We start from the raw sequence: 14,812 nt of genomic DNA, 5'->3' as shown, positions 1-14,812 counted from the left end.
TACTGTATTAGTGCTCTTCAAGCATGAGTAGATCAGTAAGCTTATTATACAGAGATAGAACACTGCACTTTCAGATAGACAGGACAGTGCTCTGTGTATAAATTGTGACTATTTTAGGCTCGCATTGTAAGATTGCATTTGCGAACGCTAAGTGAGGCGTACTTTACAGAAACCGTCCAATAGCGATGCACAGTTACGAAATGAGGTCACTCCCAGAATTGAAATTGAAAGCTGCTAAACTTGTCAAGGGTACTACTACTGTACTGGGATAGCAGATCTACAACAGAACTTGAAATTTAATTTTGGGCATTCAAAATTGGAATGTTTTTAAGAGGATAAGGAACTGTTACAACGTGAAGAAGGTTCTGTACTGCAGTATATGAGTTAATCATTATTAGTGGACAACTCATGTGCCTGGCTACTCGAGATTGTTTACATTTCTTCATGCTGACCTGTTTTTGGTTTTAATGGAATGGCATGTACAGTTTTTTTTTTTGTAGTTTTTTTATTTATTGTTTTATGTAGCTCTAGGTCTTTGGTCCTTGTGGTATAACTATTTAATCTGAATCGCTTATGCTATACTAATGGATGTGCTTTTGGGAAGTGTTTTAATTTGCCCTTTTAGCAAATCAAAGATAATACAGTATATCTGAACTTGATTTCAAAGTGATTTCAAATAACGCAGTCCATTATCTACTGTAGACTGATTGATTATTAGAGAGTGATGAAGAAAATCTAAAAAATAATTTATTTTTCTCTGTTTGCTTGTAATTTCTGATGAATTATAACTGTGAACAAATTATGAAATTTGGGCAACAAATTTTCAAATGGACAAGAAATTGTGAATTTCTCCTGTAGGTATTAATGAATAATTTATAGTTTATTGAGATTAAAAAAAAAAGGAGGTAATTAAGGTACATACTGTTTAGGTTTCTTGATCGTAATCGGATTGTGAGTAGGTTTAGTAAAATCACCAGAAATTTTGGACGAAACAGTTTTTCTAATCTTTGTTTTAGTTGCATCATGTCTTTTTTTCACTGACTTTCTAGTTACCATTATTTTGCTGTTTTTTGGTTTCTTTTATACTTTTTTCTTTCAGTTCTGCTTCCTGAGTCAGTCTGTTAGGATGAGCTACAGTACATATTAATGTATTTCATATGTCATCTGACTGAATTAATAGGTTTACTGACATTTTGTGATATATATATTTATTTCACTGTTACCCGGTTTACATTTCCTTCAAGAAATGGAAATTCCTTACTGACCCTGATAGAAGGGTACACCTGAGTGTTTGTGCTGTCCTCATTTTCAGACGTTTTCCTGTTTGCTGTAGAAAGTCGCAGTAATCATGTTCCACTTTTTGTGTGGCGCCTTGATTAACGTAAAATGTATACCGACGTGTATCTGGTAACATTTCTACCAACGATGCAGGTATAGCTGCGAGTAAGGATGTAAATATAAGGGCAGACTTCCATCAATATCTCTGCTCTGCAATCTTCATAAAACCAAGGTAAATTAATACCCTGGTGATGGGAGTTGTGACCCATATATGTTAAAGTGAACTGACTGTGTAGGAAAGCTCTGCACTGTTAGTTCTATAGCGCATCCATGGTTAAACTGCTTCGTATTAAACTCATGGCTGCTAACAGTAAGTTGTGTCACGTACAGTTCTTTCACAAATCTACGTCTGATTGTCACAGCCAAAGTGTTTTGTGCATTTTTTGGACAATTGTTAAATTTTGTTTTAATTCCAATGCCTGAAAAATTTACCTTTCAGTACTTATTATTGATGTTAGCTATATATGTGACACATAATTAATTTCGATTATGTTACTAGTTGATGTTAAATCTGTTGGTCGATGGATGTGATGGCCACATTACTGTATAACCAAAACTAAATGGTCTTGTCCTTTCATACGATGTGAACAATTCATTCCTCATCCCCGCCCGACAGAAAGTGAGAGCGAACCTTCAAACATGTAATTGTAATTGTTTCAACAAGGACAGATGTCATATATTTAGTATGATGATGTACAGTATCTATCACATTTAGTACAAGAAGCCTGTTGTTGAGGTCAATGGTCATTTCAGGACAGCCTGTGTCATTGTGAATTTATTGTTTGTCACATCAAACTGCTTTTCACTGTAGTACTAAGATCAAGTATGTTGTACACCCTCACTATAAATTACATCAGATTCATGAAGAAAACTGCTCATGTTACATCATGGAAACCACATTGCAATTTTGCTTTCTACTTAAAAGCAAAGGCCACTCTCTGTGTCTGAAAAGCTGTTCCAAGTTCTTAAGATTTTTTTTTTTTAAATTTATCACAACATCTTGGTAACATTCTCCAAGTGCTGTAAAGAAAGGAGAGAAGTATGTTTGTACATTAAACATGATACTCCTTTATTCCGTCAAGCTTTCAAAAGGAATAATAAAATATTGAAAATTGCAACATTTGTATGCATGTACATTAAACATTATATATCTACTACTTTATTCCATTAAGCTTTCACAAGGAGTAATAACATATTGAAAATTGAAACATTTGCAAGAGTTTTTGAAGAAAAATTCTATCCATACATTTAATGTTGTGTCCTGAAGTAATTGTCAAATAATTTGCATATATATATTACAATCCTAGGAGGGTCCAATTGTTTGTTATCTCTTAGCTAAGTTTACAGCTTTCTTACTATTTGTAAAAGGATTCTATCCAATTGTACATTACTATGGCATGGTCTAGGCCAAAAATGATGGGAAGGTACAATACGACTCGATGTAAAATACCTCGTTTCAGATTGCCAACATATTGACCTTAATATTGCAGTCTTTTTGTATTTTAATAGATATCTTTTGAAGGTTTTTGCTAGGAATACTGCAGTCTGGACATTACAGTGATAAGTGAATCAAATGTGGGAAAACAGGACTGTTTATCAGTTGTTCTCATTGACGTGTTTCCCCTCAGGGGAATGTGTCTTTCCTTCTTTAAAGCAGCATGCGGATTTCTCACTCAGCTACACGTGTCGTGCTATGAAGGCTATTGTATCTAGATATATATATATATATATATTACGTATCTATCATGGTGGGCTCATAATTGATGCGCTTAAGGATTTGATTAGCGATGTCTATCAACGAAAAATCGAAATCACTCAACTGTATGCGTTTTTCATATGTGTAGTTCCTCATAAACGTAATGATCTCGAAATGTTTATTGTTCTGTGCCTACGCAACGTACAATCGAGCAGAATTTGACCACAAAATGTCTGCCGTGTCAAGTTCTTTCATAACCCTAAATTGACACTTTTGTCGATAAACTAACTGTAGTGTAGGCCCAAGTATACTGTACATCCATTGCCTTTGGATGCAATACTGGGGGAGCATGTTAAAAGCTTCAAAAAAACACAATTTGATCAGCATGTATCTGTAATGGATTAAAACTCATCAAATATGTAACTCTGCTTGACTGCAAAAAGTTTAGGTTGCCTGCTGTATCGTTGCTAGTAATATTTGAAGGTGCGTCAATTACGAAGGTGCACCAATTATGAAGCCTTTACTATATACATTAATACAGTAACTTTGTGTAGATTTGAGTTATCTTAAAATTGATGATATTTTATGAACATTAATTACCAATATAACAATGTTAGCTTGAATATAATAGTCATAAAGCAGATCATACCCTAAAAGAGAATTTTTTGGAAATATGTCTTGTTTAATGGATTTTTTTTTTTATAATTTGGTAAGTTTTGCTTTTAATGACAAAAAATAGTAACATGGTGACAAATATTTGAGGATGAAATCAAATTAAACACTTTCCCATCAACCTTCATTTGGTTAAAAACAATAAGTCAACGTCTTTGAGTATGTGATCTCTTGCATTCTTGTTTTGAGTAATTAATATTCTGAACTGTTGTTTACTCAAATTCCTGACGAATTTCGGAATGCTAAGCTCCTAAAAGCAGCTTTCTGGTACCATAAAGTTTAATTTCATTTCAAGTAAGGCACCAAGATCCATATATAGCATGGACCATATCAATCAAGACAATGTTCCATTTATATCAACCGATGATAATCTTGCAATAATGAGAGCAAAAAGAAAATGAATTAAGGATACTTAATTTTTTAGGTGTGTGACAAGAAAACAAAACATACATTACAGAGAGTAATTTTGTTATCAATCTTATGAAGAATGGAGAAAACCCTGTTTATGCCATTGGAACATTCTGGTAAAACCCTGCATGCTACTTTAATCCTTCTGGCCATGAACACATGTAAATGAGTCTACCGATGTAATGTACTTCAGATTATTCTCATGATGCAAAATGTGGATGTAACTGACACATTTGTACGAAATAAATTTGAGTGGTGAAGCGTAATTCTCGCCAAGAGCCGTCGCAACCCTGGTTTCCGCAGAGCTGTTGTACTGTGTAGCAGAGAGTGCAAATGCCTGGTTTGTATAGTAGGTTACACACAATTAAATACAAACATAATAATAAAGTCTGATAGAGAATGTACTTGTGCGTACAGTAGAGCAAACTGCAATCATAAGCTCATGACGGACACTTAAACCAACGTCTGCTGGGTAAACTCTAACATTTATTGCCTTTGGCCAAAAAAAAAACCCCTCTGCTTTGTTATCTTTAGTCAATACATGGATTTGCTCATGGATGATAATATTTCTACTAAACTGTGAAATTCATTGAACCATGGAACTCTGCAATGAAAATATGAGTCCAGGGAATTCACAGCTTCGTTTAATACTTCAGGCACTTTGTGAAAAGTGTTAAGTAGTTTTGTAAATGATTGAACACAAAGTGTGAACAACAACAAACATATTAGTGATACTGTAGGTGCTGTACACTCAACTGCTATATAAATGTTCGCCAGTGGATAGATACCAGTCATTGTAAAATATAGTCAGTAATTAGCAGTTTTCTGTTCTGAACTGAACTCATATAAACACAGTACTTTAGCACTTTTATAATGATATCCTGATCAGTTAATTATGTTGCTGTGGATAACATTCATAGCACATCGTAATTTGTAACAACATGCATAAATCTATATGTACGTGACACTTACAGTACAGAAGCTTGCACACATTTTAAGCTCTCAAGAAGGGATGTTTTGGTAAGACTTCATACATAGCGTAGTACTAATCATATGCTCATTGAAAAAAAGCCAGTGTGTTTGGTGACCGGTGTTCACAGTTCACTATAAGTACTGTATCGGGATCCCACTATTAGTACTATATAGGGATCCGACTGTTAGTTTACAAATAATGAATGGTTATGAATGCAATAGTGCAAATATTTCATGAGTTGAAAGATTCGGGATCGGACTATAAGTAGGTATAGGGATCCCACTATAAGTACTGTATCGGATTCCCACTATAAGTACTGTATAGGGATCCCACTATTAGTACTGTATAGGGATCCCACTATAAGTACTGTATAGGGATCCCACTATAAGTACTGTATAGGGATCCCACTATTAGTACTGTATCGGATTCCCACTATAAGTACTGTATAGGGATCCCACTATTAGTACTGTATAGGGATCCCACTATTAGTACTGTATAGGGATCCCACTATTAGTACTGTATAGGGATCCGACACTATAAGTACTGTATAGGGATCCCACTATTAGTACTGTATAGGGATCCCACTATTAGTACTGTATAGGGATCCCACTATTAGTACTGTATAGGGATCGTACTATTAGTACTGTATAGGGATCGTACTATAAGTACTGTATAGGGATCCCACTATTAGTACTGTATAGGGATCCGACACTATAAGTACTGTATAGGGATCCCACTATTAGTACTGTATAGGGATCCCACTATTAGTACTGTATCGGATTCCCACTATAAGTACTGTATAGGGATCCCACTATTAGTACTGTATAGGGATCCCACTATTAGTACTGTATAGGGATCCGACACTATAAGTACTGTATAGGGATCCCACTATTAGTACTGTATAGGGATCCCACTATTAGTACTGTATCGGATTCCCACTATAAGTACTGTATAGGGATCCCACTATTAGTACTGTATAGGGATCCCACTATTAGTACTGTATCGGATTCCCACTATAAGTACTGTATAGGGATCCCACTATTAGTACTGTATAGGGATCGGACTATTAGTACTGTATAGGGATCCCACTATTAGTACTGTATAGGGATCTGACACTATAAGTACTGTATAGGGATCCCACTATAAGTACTGTATAGGGATCCCACTATTAGTACTGTATAGGGATCCCACTATTAGTACTGTATAGGGATCCCACTATTAGTACTGTATAGGGATCGTACTATAAGTACTGTATAGGGATCCCACTATTAGTACTGTATAGGGATCCCACTATTAGTACTGTATAGGGATCCCTCTATTAGTACTGTATAGGGATCCCACTATTAGTACTGTATAGGGATCCCACTATTAGTACTGTATCGGATTCCCACTATAAGTACTGTATAGGGATCCCACTATTAGTACTGTATAGGGATCCCACTATTAGTACTGTATCGGATTCCCACTATAAGTACTGTATAGGGATCCCACTATTAGTACTGTATAGGGATCCCACTATTAGTACTGTATAGGGATCCGACACTATAAGTACTGTATAGGGATCCCACTATAAGTACTGTATAGGGATCCCACTATTAGTACTGTATAGGGATCCCACTATTAGTACTGTATAGGGATCCCACTATTAGTACTGTATAGGGATCGTACTATAAGTACTGTATAGGGATCCCACTATTAGTACTGTATAGGGATCCCACTATTAGTACTGTATAGGGATCCCTCTATTAGTACTGTATAGGGATCCCACTATTAGTACTGTATAGGGATCGGACTATAAGTACTGTATAGGGATCCCACTATTAGTACTGTACTGTATAGGGATCCCACTATTAGTACTGTATAGGGATCCCACTATTAGTACTGTATAGGGATCCCACTATTAGTACTGTATAGGGATCCCACTATTAGTACTGTATAGGGATCCCACTATTAGTACTGTATAGGGATCGGACTATAAGTACTGTATAGGGATCCCACTATTAGTACTGTATAGGGATCCCACTATTAGTACTGTATAGGGATCGGACTATAAGTACTGTATAGGGATCCCACTATTAGTACTGTATAGGGATTCCACTATTAGTACTGTATAGGGATCCCACTATTAGTACTGTATAGGGATCCCACTATTAGTACTGTATAGGGATCCCACTATTAGTACTGTATCGGATTCCCACTATTAGTACTGTATAGGGATCCCACTATTAGTACTGTATAGGGATCGGACTATAAGTACTGTATAGGGATCCCACTATTAGTACTGTATAGGGATCCCACTATTAGTACTGTATAGGGATCCCACTATTAGTACTGTATAGGGATCCCACTATAAGTACTGTATAGGGATCCCACTATTAGTACTGTATAGGGATTCCACTATTAGTACTGTATAGGGATCCCACTATTAGTACTGTATAGGGATCGGACTATAAGTACTGTATAGGGATCCCACTATAAGTACTGTATAGGGATCCCACTATTAGTACTGTATAGGGATCCCACTATTAGTACTGTATCGGATTCCCACTATTAGTACTGTATAGGGATCCCACTATTAGTACTGTATCGGATTCCCACTATTAGTACTGTATAGGGATCCCACTATTAGTACTGTATAGGGATTCCACTATTAGTACTGTATAGGGATCCCACTATTAGTACTGTATAGGGATCGGACTATAAGTACTGTATAGGGATCCCACTATAAGTACTGTATAGGGATCCCACTATTAGTACTGTATAGGGATCCCACTATTAGTACTGTATCGGATTCCCACTATTAGTACTGTATAGGGATCCCACTATTAGTACTGTATCGGATTCCCACTATAAGTACTGTATAGGGATCCCACTATTAGTACTGTATAGGGATCCCACTTTTAGTACTGTATAGGGATCCCACTATTAGTACTGTATAGGGATCCCACTATTAGTACTGTATAGGGATCCCACTATAAGTACTGTATAGGGATCCCACTATTTGTACTGCAAGGGATCCCACTATTAGTACTGTATAGGGATCCCACTATTAGTACTGTATAGGGATCCCACTATTAGTACTGTATAGGGATCCCACTGTTAGTACTGTATAGGGATCCCACTATTAGTACTGTATAGGGATCCGACCATAAGTATATAGGGATCCCACTATTAGTACTGCATAGGGATCCCACTATTAGTACTGTATAGGGATCCCACTATTAGTACTGTATAGGGATCCCACTATTAGTACTGTATAGGGATCCCACTATTAGTACTGTATAGGGATCCCACTATTAGTACCGTATAGGGATCCCACTATAAGTATATAGGGATCCCACTATTAGTACTGTATAGGGATCCCACTATTAGTACTGTATAGGGATCCCTCTATTAGTACTGTATAGGGATCCCACTATTAGTACTGTATAGGGATCCCTCTATTAGTACTGTATAGGGATCCCACTATTAGTACTGTATAGGGATCCCACTATTAGTACTGTATAGGGATCCCACTATTAGTACTGTATAGGGATCCCACTATTAGTACTGTATAGGGATCCCACTATTAGTACTGTATAGGGATCCCACTATTAGTACTGTATAGGGATCAGACCATAAGTATATAGGGATCCCACTATTAGTACTGCATAGGGATCCCACTATTAGTACTGTATAGGGATCCCACTATTAGTACTGTATAGGGATCCCACTATTAGTACTATATAGGGATCCCACTATTAGTACTGTATAGGGATCCCACTATAAGTATATAGGGGGATCCCACTATTAGTACTGTATAGGGATCCCACTATTAGTACTGTATAGGGATCCCTCTATTAGTACTGTATAGGGATCCCACTATTAGTACTGTATAGGGATCCCTCTATTAGTACTGTATAGCGATCCCACTATTAGTACTGTATAGGGATCCCACTATTAGTACTGTATAGGGATCCCTCTATTAGTACTGTATAGGGATCCCACTATTAGTACTGTATAGGGATCCCACTATTAGTACTGTATAGGGATCCCACTATTAGTACTGTATAGGGATCCCACTATTAGTACTGTATAGGGATCCCACTATTAGTACTGTATAGGGATCCCACTATTAGTACTGTATAGGGATCCCACTATTAGTACTGTATAGGGATCCCTCTATTAGTACTGTATAGGGATCCCACTATTAGTACTGTATAGGGATCCCTCTATTAGTACTGTATAGGGATCCCACTATTAGTACTGTATAGGGATCCCACTATTAGTACTGTATAGGGATCCCACTATAAGTACTGTATAGGGATCCCACTATTAGTACTGTATAGGGATCCCACTATTAGTACTGTATAGGGATCCCACTGTTAGTACTGTATAGGGATCCCACTATTAGTACTGTATAGGGATCCCACTATTAGTACTGTATAGGGATCCCACTATTAGTACTGTATAGGGATCCCACTATTAGTACTGTATAGGGATCCCACTATTAGTACTGTATAGGGATCCCACTATAAGTACTGTATAGGGATCCCACTATTAGTACTGTATAGGGATCCCACCATTAGTACTGTATAGGGATCCCACTGTTAGTACTGTATAGGGATCTGACTAAGTACTGTATAGGGATCGGACTATAAGTACTTTATAGGGATCCCACTATAAGTACTGTATATAGGGATCCCACTATAAGTTCTGTATAGGGATCCCACTATTAGTACTGTATAGGGATCCCACTATTAGTACTGTATATAGGGATCCCACTATAAGTACTGTATAGGGATCCCACTATAAGTACTGTATATAGGGATCCCACTATAAGTACTGTATAGGGATCCCACTATTAGTACTGTATAGGGATCCCACTATTAGTACTGTATAGGGATCCCACTGTTAGTACTGTATAGGGATCGGACTAAGTACTGTATAGGGATCCCACTATAAGTACTGTATAGGGATCCCACTATTAGTACTGTATAGGGATCCCACTATTAGTACTGTATAGGGATCCCACTATAAGTACTGTATATAGGGATCCCACTTTAAGTACTGTATAGGGATCCCACTATTAGTACTGTATAGGGATCCCACTATTAGTCCTGTATAGGGATCCCACTATAAGTACTGTATATAGGGATCCCACTATAAGTACTGTATAGGGATCCCACTATTAGTACTGTATAGGGATCCCACTATTAGTACTGTATAGGGATCCCACTATTAGTACTGTATAGGAATTCCACTATTAGCACTGTATAGGGATCGGACTATTTTAATGAAGCTTGCGTGTAGTTCTCTGATATGAGGGAATCAATCAATCAATCAATCAGAAGACATTTATATAGCGCCAAAGTCAACAGAAATTGTTCAAAGGCGCTATTAGCCTTGGTCATTGGTAACTTGTCACACCCACACACCAAAGTGTGCGCAATTCAATCAATCTCTCCTGGGGCACCACAGTGCACCACAACCACGTTTCCCCCGGGGGACTTCCCATAGGGTGCAGCCACAAACCGGCGCACGCAACTATATTTACAAGTTACCTCGCAAGTCCCCATTTATACACCTGGGTGAAGTGAGGCAATGGAGATAAAGTGCCTTGCCCAAGAACACAACGCAATGATCTGGCCAGGGCTCGAACCTGTAATCCTTAGATCACCAGTCCACTGCCTTAACCACTTGACCACAACGCCCTCAAGAGTGACAATAACTTCCAATCCATCTAATGTTTAAGAAACCATGATCATTAGTAACAGAGTTTTGCAGCATTATACATAATTGTTGTGTGTGACAATGATTACAGTGGACACAATAAGTTACCTAACACATCCTGTACATCAAACATCCTTTACATTGTCAAAATTCAAACTAATAGGGATATTTAAGGTAAATGGGATTATCATATCTATGATTTAATAATTCAATAAATAACAGAAAACTAACTGGGAAATTTCAGACTCAGGAAAAGAGCAAAGCAATGTATCCGTGGCTAGAACAGGATTTGAACCTGTTACCTCTGGATTCGAACCTGTAACCTCTGGATTCGAACCTGTTTCCTCTGGGCTGGAAGGAGATACACGGCAAGAATGGAATATCCATTTTTGTGTAATAGATGGAAAGACATTGCTGTCCAATATGAAGAAACGATCAAGTCACAGCCATGTTACTTTTCTCATCATAAACTGTAAAATTCAACTTCTGCTTTTGTCACAATTTTTTTTTGTGTCCATCGGGTATAAATATTCTTTTAACTCACCCCCCCCCCAAAAAAAATAAAATATTTTTTGATATGGAAATGTTTTTATTAGGGTTATTTATTTATTTATTAATGTATGGATTCTCTTGCAAGACTAATTCTAATTGTGGAATTATGTATTCATTGGTGGAAACATCCTTCCTTGTTCAAAGTCGCATAGTCTCTGAGTATTGTCCAGAATAACTGAAATGCCAGCAGTCATTATGCGTTCCTATAGCTTGTAACGTATGGAAGATGGTCGCTTACAAAATGTTTGCATTTATTCGTTGAATCACCTTCGGATAAGGAGAGCATCCTGGCATGGTTCAAACCTTCTTGTTAGAATTTAATCTTACCAGTGTCTTGTTCATGAGAATTGCATCTTGTAAGCAATTTGACCTGCTTTCTAAACTATTGAATCCCTTCATGTGATTGCACGTTGATCAGACAGTAGCTCTTTCATTTTAATATCGTATTCATTCTTTTACGAAATCCGTAGAAAGCCGGGTTAACAGTTCTTTGGGGGTTTTCGTTCATAAATTGGCAAATTTCTATTTCTCCCTCAGGGGCTTCCACTTACACCAGATTTCCTAGAGAGTGCAACATTCACACAATTTTTTTGAAAACAGAAATTGAAAAATCTGGGTTCTTGAAACGGAAGTCGTGCCAAAGTGTTCAATATTGACAGAGCGGGCGAAATTGATTCATGTCTTGTCATTACTTAACTTGCATACTTGGTTTGTTCGGTAAAGCCATGTGTTTGGGTTGGGTAACGGTACTTTCACAGAAATTTCCCAAAACGAATCAAAATTTAGGAAATATCGGAATGGCTCGAAGTAGGTCAAGTTTTTTCGATGAGTGCAAATATTTTTTTCATATCTCGATAGCTTTCAAGCAGGGTAAAGATGTAACGATGATGAAATAAAAGTATGCTAACGTATGGTAATATTTTATACAGTGTACATATGAATGTTCTATTCACCAAATCTACACATCTCTCCTACAGTGTATATATTGCTGTTCTATTCACCAAACCTTCACATCTCTCCTACAGAGTACATATTAGTGTTCTATTTACCAAACCTACTGTACACATCTTTCCTACAGTGTACTGTACATATTGGTATTCCATGCACCAAACCTACTCATCTCTCCTGTAGTGTACATACCTGTATTGCTGTTCTGTTCATTAAACCTACGCATCTCTCCTAGAGTGTTTATATTAGTGTTTCATGCACCAAACCTACACTTCTCTCATACAGTGTAACATAGCTGTTCTATTTACCAAACCTACACATCTCTCCTACAGTGTACATATTGGTATTCCATGCACCAAACCTACACATCTCTCCTACAGTGTACATATATTGCTGTTCTATTCACCAAACCTTCACATCTCTCCTTCAGTGTACACATTAAGTGTTCTATTCACCAAACCTACACATCTCTCCTACAGTGTACATATTGCAGTTATATTTACTAAACCTACACATCTCCTACAGTATATATACAGTGTAAGTGTTTCATGCACCAAACCTACACATCTCTCCTACAGTAACATATTGCTGTTCTTTTTACCTAACTTACACATCTCTCCTACAGTGTTCATATTAGTGTTTCATGCACCAAACATACACATCTCTCCTACAGTGTACATATTGGTCTTTGTTATTTGCTACATTGTTCTTGGACAACCAAATGTTGCTGTTCGGCCGACCAGAAAAAGTTCTCAAATATTTGGATAAACATCTGTTTATGTCATCTTTCAATCAAATCCGTTGCACAATTCAAGTAAATATTGGCTTTAAATTTGAAAACGATTGGATACCAACTTTTTCTGTAATCATCCTTATAAACTTAATACATGCATCCAGTAGTATGTATAAATGCAATTCTTGTATAGTGTTCTTAGCACTAACATTGTACATGCTTCGTATAATCATGTAACCATTAATCAAGCCAAAAAATATCTAAAAGAAGATACATTACTGCTTCTGTACCTCTTCGCTTTTTCTTACACTCTCACGGATCCAAAGCAAGAATAAAATTTTCAAGTTTTGATTCATTATTTGATGAAATTCAGTCGTTTCATGAGCATCCTTTGGTTTAATAATTGTCATTTGATATGACACTGATATGGACGACCTCTCTTGACTCTGGTTAATTTCTCTCTTGTTGGTGATTGAAATACACCTCATCAATATTCAATGTTAAAGTCAGGAATCTTTTCAGATGAACGGAAGTAATCAGTTACATTTTCCTCTTTCTCCTTTCCTCTCTTTGAATAGCTCTACTAGTTATTCCACGAACCGCACGCAAGATCTTTGCGGAAGCTGCCAGAAGCCTTTTCAATTTTGTAATGGCGTAGAAGAAAACCGCAAAGGTAAGAATACGGAACCCGCAGGTCACAGTTCATGAATTTAAAGCAAAATACACATGTTGTTTACAGACTTGCAATGTTCTTCATTCATTAACCAAAATGTTTTAATAAACAAGTAATCACTGTTTAGTGTTAACTTAATTATGATGATAATAATGCTTTAAGAAGGTAGTTTTGGTAGGGTTGGGGGGGGGGGGTGGGAGGTACAATTTGTCCATTCTTAATCAAGCTTTTGCCAGTGCTGGCTATGAGAGTCACTGTCCAGTAGTAAAAAACACTTGGTCAAATCTTGTGCTACACATCTTATTTCACAACCTCAGTTGCTTTCCGAAGAACCTTAAATCAGTTAAAATGCTGAAAAAACAAGTGCAGGTTATCTGTGAGATTACAAGTGACCTTCCTTGAATATGTGTCATGTGTTTCCATGCTACTCCTGATGCAACTCAGTCATGGTTGATAGACGTAAATAACTGACAGGGTGATCCCTAATTAATTATGATCCTTTGATGATGCAAGAAATCACTGTTACATAAGGAGATGGGATAAGGCCACAGGAGGTGATGAGTGGAGTTAGAAAGGGGATGTAGGAAAACGCATGAGATGAACTGTAGTAACCTATACATTATAGACCGTACAAACTTTGCAAGTTGGTGACAGAGTCGGTTTTTCTCTGCGAACTTGAAACATTGATACATTGCAAGTAAATGTTAAAAACTCTCAATAAACAATTAGTACTTGAGGAGATACTGAGATGGCTAAGGATGGATGACTGCTTAACAGAATTGCTGGAAATTGTTGGCATCTTTTGAGATGAAAGCCACATCCTCAAATAGCATTTTGTATGGCAAAAATTATGATTTTTTATTTTAAATTTAGTGGTATTTTGTTATAAATGCAGTTTGTAACAGCAGATTGACTGATGTCATCATTGCAATTGAGCTGAAAATGTTAAATACAGAGAGGAAAACACTAATTCTACCCCCCCCCCTCAAAAAAAAAAGTACATTTTTGTGAAACTTAAGAAAAATTACTGATAAAATATGACAGCTAAGAAATGTTTGAAATGTATCACATTACATGGATAAATCAAGAAGAACATTGCAAAAGTTC

General features: G+C 36.9%; 1 protein-coding gene across 1 annotated transcript in view; it reads left to right on the top strand.

Annotated features, from left to right (window-relative positions):
* LOC139978739 (uncharacterized) overlaps window positions 1-14,812 on the top strand; it is a 28,820-nt gene that overhangs the window by 12,263 nt on the left and 1,745 nt on the right. The window contains exon 6 of the mRNA XM_071989199.1: window positions 13,611-13,705. Within this exon, the coding sequence (XP_071845300.1) occupies window positions 13,611-13,705 (95 nt within the window). The remainder of the gene's footprint in view (window positions 1-13,610; window positions 13,706-14,812) is intronic.

The sequence above is a fragment of the Apostichopus japonicus genome, chromosome 13, assembly GCF_037975245.1.
Source record: "Apostichopus japonicus isolate 1M-3 chromosome 13, ASM3797524v1, whole genome shotgun sequence".
In the NCBI taxonomy this organism is placed as follows: domain Eukaryota; kingdom Metazoa; phylum Echinodermata; class Holothuroidea; order Aspidochirotida; family Stichopodidae; genus Apostichopus; species Apostichopus japonicus.
This window is presented reverse-complemented; position numbering and strand designations above follow the sequence as displayed.